This window comes from Schistocerca piceifrons, chromosome 11 (assembly GCF_021461385.2).
Source record: "Schistocerca piceifrons isolate TAMUIC-IGC-003096 chromosome 11, iqSchPice1.1, whole genome shotgun sequence".
Taxonomy (NCBI): domain Eukaryota; kingdom Metazoa; phylum Arthropoda; class Insecta; order Orthoptera; family Acrididae; genus Schistocerca; species Schistocerca piceifrons.
In genome coordinates this window covers 74281520-74296004 of record NC_060148.1, presented here as the reverse complement: position 1 = coordinate 74296004, position 14485 = coordinate 74281520, and the positions used below count along the sequence as shown (strand labels likewise).

At 45.9% G+C, this 14485-nt stretch overlaps 1 protein-coding gene across 1 annotated transcript in view; it reads left to right on the top strand.

Annotated features, from left to right (window-relative positions):
- The window catches only part of LOC124720475 (ankyrin-1-like), a 64656-nt gene that overhangs the window by 15441 nt on the left and 34730 nt on the right, over positions 1–14485 (top strand). Inside the window, exon 2 of the mRNA XM_047245832.1 lies at positions 9725–10298. Coding sequence (XP_047101788.1) covers positions 9736–10298 — 563 coding nt within the window. The 5' untranslated portion in view covers positions 9725–9735. The remainder of the gene's footprint in view (positions 1–9724; positions 10299–14485) is intronic.

The window sequence follows — 14485 nt, the reverse complement described above, 5'->3', positions numbered from 1 at the left end:
CCTTTTCTTCATCTGAGGAGTATTAAAATGACGAGCGTAGCCGTCGGGCAATGCGAGACGCACACGCCGTATACTGGTTACTGACTTACGGCTTGCAAACTGACAAAATGCGATTCGCGAATAAAACGGTTGTTACTGAGAAAAGTAAACAGTTGATAGGCGACACAACACATTGCTCAGTGAGCTGAGAATAATGCGCGCGACAGGAATACGGCAGCTGGCCGTGTGTGTTTTGTGAGAGGAAGAGATCACGTCGTTGGAAAGACATCGCCATGTAATTAGATCTGCCTTCATTGGCAATACAGTTCAACAAGTTAGATACATCAAATCACCACAGACTTTGACGATACTCGTACTTTCGAAATAATACTACTTCATTTGTGTAGACTGTTGTATAATTAGTTTATTAATGCCGAGAGAGAGAGAGAGAGAGAGAGAGAGAGAGAGAGAGAGAGAGATATTGCAGAAGCTTAAATGGTCATGAGTAAGCTATCGTTAAAAGAAATATGTCCTATGTCAAAGTCCCGCTTTCCTGTTTGACGATGACAATTACCTTTTAATTGTTTTTTCGTAGTTGTTACGCTTGGAATTGTCGTAATGCATGCGATCTAATGCGTAGGATTTGGGTCTAAGAATGTAGTCGCTGTGATGTTCACGCGAGGTACACTCAGCTGTGTAATGTCCCTGAGCTGTCGAAGTCATTCCTAAAGCTGAAGACAGCGTCACGTTTTATTTCGAGGCTCGTCTAAATGCGCTAGGACCTGCAGGCACAGAACATCGCGTATCCAGTGACATACGTACTGTTCTATGAAGTGAGTAAGCTTTATTTTGCAGTTGTTGCCGGTAGTAATATCTTGAATTCAGTATAAAGAGCGGCAAAGTAGAGACTAGTATTACAATTAAATAGCCGCCCAGAACAAGGTTGTAACAGACAAAACTAATTTCCTTTTTCAGGAAGAAGGAAACATTCTGTTGCACACAGGTTTATACCGCGAAAGACAAAGTTACAATGAAACAAGTGTACTGACCTCGTTATTTGACTAACAAGCACTTGTAAGGGTCACATGTAGATTAAAAAACAAGTACTTGAGAAATAATCTTGCTCTACATACCTCATCTGGTGACTTTGCCACTATTAACACCCCTTCTTTGATACTTCTGTACACTACTGGCCATTAAAATTGCTACACCACGAAGATGAAGCGCTACAGACGCGAAATTTAACAGACAGGAAGAAGATGCTGTAATATGCAAGTTATAAGCTTTCCAGAGCATTCACACAAGGTTGGCGCCGGTGGCTGACATGAAGAAAGTTTCCAACAGATTTCTCATACACAAACAGCAGTTGACCGGCGTTGCCTGGTGAAACGTTGTTGTGATGCCTCGTGTAAGGAGGAGAAATGCGTACCATCACGTTTCCGACTTTGATAAAGGTCGGATTGTAGCCTGTCACGATTGCGGTTTATCGTATCGCGACATTGCTGCTCGCGTTGGTCGAGATCCAATGACTTTTATCAGAATATGGAATCGGTGGGTTCAGGAGGGTAATACGGAACGCCGTGCTGGGTCTCAACGGCCTCGTATCACTAGCAGTCGAGATGACAGGCATCTTATCCGCACGGCTGTACCGGATCGTGCAGCCACGTCTCGATCCCTGAGTCAGCAGGTGGGGACGTTTGCAAGACAACAACCATCTGCACGAACAGTTCGACGACGTTTGCAGCAGCACGGATTATCAGCTCGGAGACCGTGGCTGCGGTTACATTTGACGCTGCATCCACAGACAGGAGCGCCTGCGATGGTGTACTCAACGACGAACCTGGGTGCACGAATGGCAAAACGTCATTTGTCGGATGAATCCAGGTTCTGTTTCAGCATCACGATGGTCGCATCCATGTTTGGCGACATCGCGGTGAACGCACATTGGAAGCGTGTATTGGTCATCGCCGTACTGTCGTATCACCCGGCGTGATGGTATGGGGTGGCATTTGTTACAGGTCTCTGTCACCTCTTGTTCGCATTGACGGCACCTTGAATAGTGGACGTTACATTTCAGATGTGTTATGACCAGTGGCTCTACCCTTCATTCGATCCATGTGAAACACTACATTTCAGCAGGATAATGCACGACCCCATGTTCCAGGTCCTGTGCGGGCCTTTATGGATACAAAAAATGTTCGACTGCTGCTCTGGCCAGCACATTCTCCAGATCTGTCACCAATTGAAAACGTCTGGTCATTGGTGGCCGAGCAACGGGCCTGTTACAATATGCCAGTCACTACTCTTGATGAACTGTGGTATCGTGTTGAATCTGCATGGGCAGCTGTACCTGTACACACCATCCAAGCTCTGTTTGATTCAATGCCCAGGCATATAGAGGCCCTTATTACGGCCACAGGCTGTTGTTCCGGGTACTGATTCCTCAGGATCTATGCACTCAAATTGCGTGAAAACATAAGCACATGTCAGTTCTAGTATAATATATTTGTCCAATGAATACCCGTTTATCATCTGCATTTCTTCTTTGTGTAGCAATTTTAATGGCCAGTAGTGTATTGTTTTCCAGCAGCCGTGAGTCGTTTACGCTTCACGTAACGCCACCCACTCACACGTTGTTTACACCGTTTGCCTCTGTTCGTGTGTTCCTGACAGTGATCTCTGTACTTCCTCCATGTTGAACTTCAGCTGTCAGGTCGTGCCAGCCGTAGGTGCTCGTATTTCGCTTCTTGCCAAACTGCAACATGGCTGCTAGGAAATGTCACTAGAACACGAAAAGAAAATACTTCCGGAGTTCGCTCCCACATCAGGCTATTACATCACATGTTGACATCAAGTTCAAAACAAGAAATGGGTCCGCAATTCTTTATCACCTTCAGACCGATGGAAATATGTTTGCCAAACTACAACATGGCGGACGATGCAAAGCACATAATTCCGCAGATGCGCTACAGTTCCATACTCAAGAGACCAGACCTCTACAGTCATGTTGTATAGAGGTGACCGGTTTTTTCCAGAGGAAATCTGTTTCTCCCATGTAGAACACTCCAGAATGATTGCAGCTTGCCGTACTTCAGACATTTGGTGGGTGATTTGATAAATGTAATCGATACCTCTCGACTTTTCACTAGCTTTTTCCACTCAACTGATAAGTCATTCGACGGCTCTTCACTGATAAGGGATCTGACTTTGAGCCACGAATCGGTTTTAAACAGTCCTTTAAGGACTGCATGGTTTTCGGAGGTTGGTGGTTTGAGTGGGGAAGCAGAGCCACTTTGCCGGAGGACAGCAGAATCTCGCGAGTGTCTTTTTCAGCAGGAAGGTCGTCCTGGTTTTTAGCCGGGCGTAGTGTCTCATATGTTACCTACAATGCAATAGTGTTGCACAATCGCAGTTCCCCGACTAAGTGCATAATGAAACTCATCGTATGTGTCAGTATGGGCACCGACTCTGTTGTAATTCTGCCCATTGATCACTTTACGATGTCTGCATACAGGGAAAAAAAACCAAATGACGAAAACCGACGTTTGGTAGACACACAGCCGTCCATTTATGTAGCCTCACAGTTGCATTTGTGTGCGCTGGTGACGTGATGACGTTCAGAGGGAGCACATGGTCGTAATAAGGACTGGAAAAGCCACACTATGGGTTTCTTCCAGTATTTAACGATCGTTAAGTTCTAAATGTTCCTTTCAGCTCTGCAGGAAGTTTCAGTACAGTAATGCAAAGTCTATAGTTACCGCAGATGGATGATGTATTGCTCATAATTACGGACTCGTTATGTATTACCCGAGTTGTTTACGTGTGAGAGCAGCAAGGCTCTTATATTTACTGGAGAAACCAATCAGTTACAGTCTTTTAAAAGGTAGTGTGATTCTTCCTCCTCCCAAACTGAGTCTCATTTATCTACACCCTTGAAACGACTGAAGTGCATGGCAGTGGGTACATCCATCGTATCACTTACTAGGAGTTTCTCATGGTCCATTCACGTTCAGGGGTGTGTGAAGAATCATTATAGTGCCTCTGTGTGTGCAGTAATCAGTCTAAACTTGTCTTCGTGATCTGTGCGAGAGCCATACGAATGGAGTTACGATGTATTCGCAGAGTCAGGATTTGACGTTGGTTCTACAGACTTTCTAAATGTGCTTTTATGGAATATTGTCTCCTCCAGAAATAACCTGCACTCAGTGCAGTCCTTAGCTCCTCGAAAAGCATGCAGAATGACAAAATTCTGGGCTGATTTAACAATTGCGGCATTCCAATAAACCTTGAAAACAAAAGTCAGTGAAATCACTCACCCAGACTCGGTATAGAAACATTCCTATAATGCATATAATGTCTCGTAATCTGCACGAAACACGCCGCGCAGTGTTTGTGTACGAAATAAAATGTTCACATGCGAATATCTCCTAAAATAAATCACTCTCAAATCTCAAGCTTTCACAAAATATTCAGTACTGTAGTCGCTCTTTGTCAACGACAAGAGAAGCAATAAAACGCGCAAATTTCTTTATTTTGGAATAAATTTGATCAGCGCGATTTAACACAGGCGTTTATCGGAAGATGGCGCCCGAACGACTTTATCGGCTCCTAGATCGGAGGCACAAAGCCATACTGATACGCACGGGATATGCTTAATTCCTATTGGCTAATGTGTTAAACAGCCAATCAGATCATTTCGAGCACTTGTATACTTCAGGCATTTTTAATGTCAGCCAATCAGATTACTGCAGGTAATTTAGACGAGAAATCACGTAATTCCGAAACTAAATAAAATTTAATGAAGACAAAATTAGATTCCATTCCGCATCATAAATTACTTACAAATTTAATACTCGACGCCCCTTCTGGCTGCCTTTCACAAAATCTACCGAAGTCAGACATACGCCAAAAATTCTACTATTGTACAAGAAACTTTCTCACACATACATTTACTTAATTTCCATAAAATTTCAACGTATCTCCTCAGACGCTGCAAAACACTTAAATAACCCAAACACGATGAAATAATTGATTTCCAAAGTACTTTTTATTTAGTCAGAAATCTGTGGTAATGAAACGAAGGAAAATTCCAGACAGTTAGATCTTATGGACCTGTACTTCTGGTTGTAGTTTCAATTGATGCTATAGATGAATCCATTACAGTCGTCCCTTGGGTAAAATTTTATATCTCCGAAAGTACTGAAGTTATTCACTTGAAATCAGCTGTGCCAGCGTGAGAACCAAAATTCTGCTCTCCTTCCAGCTCCGTGGTAAGCTACGCTTTCGATGTAAGATGACAATTCGTAATAATTAGCTACATTGAAAACCCAGAGTGTGGTTGAAAAAGTGTTCATATTTTCATATAGCTGACATGGCCAGTTTCATCTGGTTGTTTCATTCAACTGATAAAACTGACAGAGTGAGTAAACAGTTGACCAGCCACTCACGTCTTGCTGCATCAGTGACCTGCCGTCATCCGTGTACTGCTTGCCGTGGAGAGCATCCTTCGTTGGACCAAACAGACGGAAGTCAGAAGGTGCGAGATGCGGGTTGTTCAGCTCTGAGTGATCCACCGGTCACCTTGAATGAGAGCACGTTCCCACATCGCAGGAGTCACAGCCGTCTGCAGCTGACCGACACGTGGAGGTCGGCCAGATATGCACAACCCTGCTGCGACGATGACGCTGCTAGGCCAGGCGTTGATCACCAGTAAGCCCTTCTGACGCTGACAGACACCTCGCACTAAGACTCACGGTGCTTCTGTTCACTGCCAAATCTCCTCAGACATTCTGCAAGCGGGTATGAACATCTCCGATGCTCTGGTTTTCATCCGAAAGAAACTCAGTGACAGCTCTCTGCTTGGGTCGAACCTCCTTCACGGACGCCATTTTGGAGGCTACATACGGTGCTGTCAGCTGATGGAATTCCATGAAGCTGTAGGGGCTGAATAGGGAATATTCCACGATGTCTCACAAATTTCGCATTTTTCCAACAGAAATTTGCCGAGAAAAAAGTGTAGCGTTGCAGATCGAATGCCCCCGTAATTTTATAACTAGCTCAGTTGGATGATTATGCTTATGTATTTTAATCAGGGTCCTTGATCTTGGTGTGGCTAGGTTCTTCACAATGCCTGTCTTCGTCTCGGCATCTGGTAGCAAGAAATGCGTGTGTTTGAGAATAGCTCCTCCTTAGATTTCTCCGTAAGGTCACTGTAAATTTAATATCGTTCTCGGCCGAAAACACTAACATCTTATTGCTATCTGAGCTGCACAGTGAAGTCGCTACCACAGCCAGGACAGACACACAGCCAAACCAGTTACAGAAGTACTGTCTTGCACGTCAACTGGTTCCGAAAATGACGAAGAGATTAAGGAAATGCTTTTTGAGAGAAAAGAAATTGGTCAGATCGTTAAACGAGATGAAAACTTGTGATGGGGCACTCGAAATCGATAGGCAGAATACGAAGCGGAAGAAAAGTTGGAGGAGAAAAGAACCGAAGTAAGGGAATGAAAGGGGAAGCTGTCTGGCAGAATTTTGCACAGAGCATAATTTAACCACTAACAGTTTGTTTGAATCATGAAAGACAATTGTGTACATGGTAGGAGTCAGAATGCACCTCACTATTTGAGACATCCTACATAGTCCAAATATTTACTATTACTTAACAAATAAAAATGTGCTCGGATGGAACCCTGCTTCTCTCATAATGACTCTGGAAATTGCTAATGTCCATTCCAATCAGCTGGAAATTTATTTCCTGAACCAGAGATTACGAGTTGCAATTTTCATTTTAATCAACGACGTGGAAAGAAGTCCCCTCTTAACGAAACGAAGAAAGACATTGTTATCTAACAATCTATTCAGAGTACGATATATTGTCTTACAAATATTGGATCATGGTTGGCTGTCTATTCAGAAAATACTGTCTGAAAAATTAGTTTCGTCGATTATTGGACTATTTCTGGACCAGTTGCCATCAGATATGTGGAATTACAGTGGAAGGCCCCATCACATCGAAAACGCCTCTGAGGGGTGGAAGAAAGTGATCTATCAATATCAAAAGCTCAGTCAAATGTTTTCTCATTAATAAAAAGCCTTAGAGAGGGCGTCGAGTGCTTTCGCTGATTAATTTCGAATTTTATATGGAAAAAGAATAAAGAAGTCTGCAATTCATACTGATGAGGCTACTGTAAAGATTCCAAATTGATGGCACCGTGAAATCGTTTCTGACTTGTGACCAACACACAGAAATTACACTGTAGAAGGAAACATCACCACCATTGGAAGTTATATAAATATTGAAAAGTAGTTTAATGCTCGTCGTACTCATTGGAAAAACTTGTAAACAACTTTAATGATGGACGAAATGAAACCACTTCCTCACGGTTTTCCTGGGAAACGGCACACCGACAGCTAAATACCTGTTGCAATTTGTGGAACATTCGGTAATGAAGAACGGTAGGGCTACCTTAAAGGTCATGCCTCTCCTAGGGCACCATCACGGCACTCCTATTGAGAGAGACACTATGAAGAAAAACCTGTGTGGGTGGACAGCAAACAGAAAGCCGGTGCAGAAGACACAAATGACAAGCAGCCACATCCACTCATTCGCCCTCTGTCTGCAGACCTGCTGCAGACCACTGCACGGTGTGTGGTCGAACCACTGTCCTCCCGAATGTGAGCCCAGAGTGTCTCACCGCCGCGCCCTGCATACCCAGTCCACTACTTGCATTTCACACACGTTTCTCTGCCGGTTACACGGCGCAGACACGCACGAAGATTGTGTCCCAAAAATATGCTGAAGGTGATCGGGACCATGGCTCTCTGCCTACTAATAATTCAGACGCGATCCCGCTCAGTATCTTGGCAAATTTGTGATTACCTAGAAAACCGTTTGAGTGAAAGGATCTGCCAAAGCTCAGTGTAAACTACAGTCGCATTGAGAGTGTCACAATAAAGTAGAATACTACACCACTGATCTCAGGATACATTAAAGATTTATAAGACAATGACGTTTGTTTCTTAGACGAGGAACATGTCGATGCTCGAAGACTATATGGAAATGTGAACGGCTTTACAGCTTTTACCACTTCGTTTATTGACATGCAGCAGCACTTGGATGTAGGAAAATACGGTAACAATACCTGTAAACAACAGTGAAAAGTCGTTCATTATGCGATTACAACGCCAGTGTCCAAAGTTTTGAGCCTATAACATTGAGTGCATACTTGGAATGGGGAGGCGAAAAAAACCGCAAAGCGATATAAAACGGAAGCAAATGTACAACTAACTAATGAGGGATGGGAAAGGAAGACTCGGGTTGGTCGGGTGGCTTCCAGAAGCCTGCAGTGTACGTGTTGGCCTGCGACCCTGCGCTGACCTCCGGCGCTGCGCTCTGTACAGCACTGCCTCGGCGTGTCCATCCACGTCGAGCGGCCGCGACAGAAGCCTTGGGACGAATTCTTAGGCGCTCTGCTGGCACTGTAATGGCCCGGCAGACGTCTTACGCTGGTGGAATGGAGGTGCTAATTCGGGACGATTCGAAAAAAGTGGACGCCGTTCTCGCGAAACCCACTTGTCTGAATTTACGAAACCAGTTTACACTGTAGGGTGTGGAACTACTTCACTGACTCCGTCGTTTGCCCCCTCATACGACCAGGAGAGTCAAGAGTGATGTCGGAGCTGTGATAGGGCTTACTTTGGTTTAGCCATCACGTATCTGTCATCTAATAAGTATCCGAACGTTCTGTGGTGCAAAGATGCTACACAAACACGTCCACGCCAAAAGGAGATACAAATATATATATTTGTGCGAAAGTTCCACAACACACGTTCTGGAAATGGAGGCAACGAGTTTAATTCCTAAACTGCTCAACCTGGAAATACCTGGGTACACCATAGCTTGCAACATTCGGATAAAATGGCGACACGATTTATGATTGTATTATGCAGCATTGTTTACCACGGAGGTGGGCGCTGAATCTTTTTCTTAAGAAAGAAGACACAGATATCAGTCTGTTAAAAGGAGAGTTAAACGTACTAATGAATTTAGACCCTTACAGTGGTTCAGAACGGTTCAAATGGCTCTGAGCACTATGGGACTTAACATCGGAGGTCATCAGTCCAATAGAACCTAGAAATACTTAAACCTAACTAACCTAAGGACGTCACACACATCCATACCCGAGGCAGGATTCGAACCTGCTACCGTAGCAGGCGCGCGGTTCCAAATTGAAGCGCCTAGAACCGCTCGGTCAAGGCGGCCAGTAAAGTTTAATCGTGCCTACCCTGAGACATTCACCGAGGAAACTGATTTCTGCATTACATGTACATTGCTTCTGATGAGGTGTCACGGATCTGAGGAATTTGAGATAAGGAGGAAGAAAATATTTCTCAGAGGTGCCACGTGCTTGGATTTAAATATAAGTCCTGTATCTTTAGGGCTGAAAGACGTTTGTTGCTTTGCCAATTTTTTTGCTATGACATAAATAAACCATCTTTTGACTGAAAACGATAACATTTTTAGAAGGTGAAAGCAGTCTATCGTAGCACCGCACTGGTAGTTACAAACTTTAGGTGATCACGAAGCAGTACGTACCCTCGTCATTTTAAGGAAACTGGTGACGTTGCAATTGATTTAGGGTGTACAACATTTTAACAGCTGTTGTTTCATAAAGGTCTGCATGCGCCTCGTACAAGTGTTGAGGTTGCAGTGCGAGGGCTGCTCAGTGGCACTGTGTTTCAGGACCACCCACCATGTCGGCAGTTACGGAGGTTCAGAACAACACAACCGAGGCCCTGGCCGCCCTGGTAGACGGGGGTGAAGACGCCCTGCTGACGTTGGTGGCGGGCGAGACGAGGGTGGCGGCTCACAGGGCCGTGTTGGCAGCCGCGAGCCCCGTGTTCGAAGCGATGCTCGCGCACGACATGCTGGAGGCCAGCTGCGGCCAGGTGAGCATCGACGACGTGGAGGGCCCGGTGCTGAGGCTCCTGGTGGCCTACACGTATACCCTGCAGGCCCCCCAGCTGCCCGACACGGCCGCCCAGCTGCTCTCGGCGGCCGACAAATACGGCTTGTCGGCCCTGAAGGCTGCCTGCGAGCGGCAGCTGATCTCGCAGTTGGCCGTCGAGACCGCAGCGGCGACGGCCGTCACGGCAGTGAGGCACTCGTGCCCGGACGCCACCAGGGCTGCCGTCGCCTTCATAAAGGACCACCTGCAGGTGATGGCCACGCGGGGCTGGGCGGACGCTGTGCTCGAGTACCCGCAAGAAGTCATTGAAGTCAGCAGTATGCTCGGAGAGCCACCAGCAGAAGCCAGGTAAGCACGATTCCCTTTTTGGCAGTGCTAGTGTGAATTAGACGTCGTCCTTGCTTTGTTCGTCATGGGTTTCTTTGCTGCCCATGTTGCGTAACACCTTAACTTGATCTAATTACTGATCATCAGTCACGATGCTAAGTCTCTCGCTGTTTTCACTTCTACTGCTTCTATCAATTTCGCCTTTCTCTGATTTACTCTGATTGCCTATTCTGTACTCATTAGACTGTTCATTCCATTCAGCAAACCTTGTAATTCTTCTTCAGTCACTGAGGGAATCAGTCATCAACAAATCTTATATCATTTCACCCTGAATTTTAATTCCACTTTTCAATCTTTCCTTTATTTCCGTCATCGCTTCTTCGGTATATAGATTGAACAGTAGAGGCGAAAGATTGCATCCCTGTCTGACACCCTTTTTAACCCGAATACTTCGCTCTTGGTCTTCCACTGTTATTTTACCTTCTTGTCTCTTGTACATATTGCAAATTACTCTTCTCCTCTGCCTTACCCGTATTTTTCTCAGAATTTCAAACATCTTGCAACATTTGATATTGCCGAACGCTTTCGCCAGGACCACAAATCCTATAAACGTTACCGAACATCAATTTTCTTTTCTGTTCTCCTGTGTATTATCCTTCTTAGCAACTGGGATGCTTGAGCTGTTAAGCTGATTGTGCGATAATTCTCACACCTCTCTGCTCTTGCAGTCTTCCAAATCGTGCAGATTATATTTCTCTCAAAGTCAGATTGTATATTGCCAGACTCATACATTCTACACAACAGTGAGAATAGACCTTTTGCACCTCCTCCAGTGATTTTAGAACTTCTGATTGAATGTTGTCTATACCTTTTGCCTTCTTTCATCTTAAATTTTCCAAAGCGCTTTTAAAATCTGATTCTAGTCACCAATATTTTCCATACCGACTCCTGTTTGTTCTTCTGTCACGCCATCAGACAAGTTGTTCCAATCAGAGAGGCCTTCAGTGTACTCTTTCCAACATCCGATCTCGTTTCTGTATTTAACACTGGAATTCCCATTGTGCTCTTAATGTTACCACGCTTGCTTTTAATTCTGTGGAAGATTGCTTTGACTTTTCTATATGCTGCGTCAGTCGTCCCAAGAATCATTTCTTCTTTGATTTCTTCACATTTTTCATGCAGCCATTTCACGTTAGCTTCTCTGCATTTCCTATTCATTTCATCCTTAAGTGACATACTTCTCAATTACTGATTTTCCTGAATATTTTTGAACTTCTGTCTTTGATTGATCAACTGAAGGATTTCTTATGTTTCCCATGGTTTCTTCGCAGTTAGCTTCTTTGTACCTACATTTTTCTTTCCAACTATTGAGCTGTTAATTATCGCAGTATCTGTAGCCTCAGAGAACATAAATCTCATCTCTTCTTTCCTTAGTACTACTGTATTCCACTTCTTTGTACATCGATTGCTCCTGGCGAGTCTCGTAAAATTCAGCCTACTCTTCATCACTGCTAAATTGTTATGAGTCTAAATCTACTCCTGGGTATGCTTTACAGTCCAGTATCTGATTTCAAAATCTGACTTTAAACCTCCCATGTTTCGGTCCTTTCTCAAGTATACCCCTTGTCTCAAGATTCTTGAATAGACTATACCAGCTATTACTAGGATAAATTTACTATTGAACTTAACTAGCCTTACTTCTCTCCTATTCCTATTATCAAGTACATATTCTCGTGTAACCGTTTCTTCTACTCCTTCGCCTACGGTTGCGTTTCAATCCCTCCATGACTATCACATATGTACCGAATTACCTGTTCAATATCCTCATACTTTCTCTCTCTTCACCTTCAACTTGCGACGTCATCATGTATACCTGAACTATGGATGTTGTTGGTTTGCTTTCGATTCTCAAGAGAACATCTATACTCATCCGTTTACAGTATCTCACTTTCTGCCCTGCCTTTCTATTGATACTGAAACCTACTCCTGTTATCTGCTGCTGTCGCTACTACCCTATTCTCATACGACCAGAAATCCTTTCCTTTCTTTCCCTTTACTTGTCCCCCCAGGGGGTCCACAACTCTTTTGTGGACACGTGCGTGGCGAGCACGGGGCCCCGAGCCATTGCAGCCTTCTTTCTCTCCCGGGCTGCATTTCCTTTCCCTTCCCCTCCTTTCCCCTCCATACCCCTTTCCCCTCGCCCTCTCCTCTCCCTCTCTTGGTGTCCTTGCTTATGTTGGCCCCCGCTATCCTCCTGGTTCTGTTGGTTTTACACTCCGGCTTTGCTGCGTACTCATCTCCTCCTTTTGGCATTCCTTGGTCCCCCTCTGGGGTTTGACCTCCATTCCAAAATTTCTCTTCCGTAGTGTGAGCCATTTGGGGAAGAGCACCTTACCTAGTGTCTCTGACGTGAGCCCTCCTAGTACATTCCACCTTTCCTTTTACGTCGTTGTCTGATGCTAGGGTGCATAGCCAGCACGGTAGCCAGCCCGTGTGGTGGGGCCGCTATGTACCCTTTTGGTTGAGCCCCCTGAACACACAGGGATCACACTTCTGATACCTGAGCTGTGACCTCCTCATGCATGCCTTGGAGTGGTTGCTCGTCATCCTGGAGCATCGGAACTCCCGGCAATGGCCGCCGTGCCAGACGGCCCTTGCTGTGGCTGGGTGGCGCCCATGAGGAGAGCCCCTGATCGGAGTGGGTGGTATCAGGGCGGACGCTATGCAGATGAAACGCATACGGGTCCAAAACTCTGGCCGCTCTTCTGCGGCCGTCTCTCTGCGTGGTACTGATTCCTCAAGTGCTGCTTCTCTTGCTCCTTCGGCCTTCCCTTCCGTGGCTACCCCCTGGGAGGAGGGTCAGGCCCGTCGTCTAGGGGCAAAACCTTTCCCCCGTTATCTAGTTTGCACTAGGACTGATGGAGATACTTTCACCAGTGTCAAACCTTTATTCTTTGTGGAACACATTGAAGACAAGTTCGGCGAAGTGGACTCCCTGAGCAAGATGCGGTCGGGTTCGTTGCTGATAAAAACTGCTTCGGCTGCCCAATCTGCGGCCCTTCGTGCCTGTACCCATCTTGGCACAATTCCCGTGTCCATCACCCCTCACCAGTCTCTAAATATGGTACAAGGTGTGATTTTTCACAGAGACCTCATCCTTCAAACTGATGAGGAACTTCGGGACAATCTCGGACGGCGGGGTGTTCACTTTGTTCGGCGTGTTCAGAAGGGTCCTAAGGATAATCGTATTGATACTGGTGGCTTTATCCTGGCCTTTGAAGGGGATACCCTTCCTGAGAAAGTTAAGATTATGGTCTATCGCTGTGATGTGAAGCCGTACATCCCACCTCCTATGCGGTGTTTTAAGTGCTTGCGTTTTGGCCACATGTCTTCTCGCTGTTCCCAGGACCCTCTCTGTGGTGACTGTGGACGTCCACTCCATGAGGGGAGTCCCTGTGTTCCCCCTCTTGTATGTGTAAATTGTCATGGTAGTCATTCTCCACGTTCAGCAGATTGCCCAGTCTATAAGAAAGAAAAAAAGATACAGGAGTATAAGTCCCTTGATCGTTTAAGCTACACAGAGGCCCGTAAGAAATATGCATGATTGCACCCTGTGTCCATGACACCTAGTTACGCCTTGGTTACATCTTCATCCCTTCCTTACCCCCGTCCCGGACCCCTCTCCTTCCCCCCTCCCCTGCGGCTCCCACACCCTCTCCTCTGGGCGCTGCTCCCCCTCCCCAGCCGGAGAAGTGTCCCACTCCTTCGGCGTCTGCCGGTCAAGGGCGCCTCTCCCGGGATGCCCCTTCCCGGCACCTTCCAGGTCAGAGGTCTGCTGCAGCGCGGTCTATCGGCCCCCAGGTCGCCCTGTCTCTTTCTGTTCCTGATCTTGCTGCAGCTGGCTCCATTATGCCATACAGCCCTCCTCGATCTCAGCCTGAAAAGAAGAAGAAACATAAGTCCCGGGACAAAGAGCCTCTGGTATCACCGGAGGTCCCTTCCCCGACTTCGCAACCGGATTCTGACCTGTCTCTTATGGACGTTGCGCCCTCCTTGTCGGTGACGGGTGGGGACCCGGCGGTATGACTGGATTTAGCGTGTTCAGCCCTCATTTAAACCATCGTTCTGTGGTTCTCCAATGGAATTGTAATGGCTATTATCGTCACCTTCCGGAATTGAAATCCCTTCTGTCGTCCTACTCAGCAGCT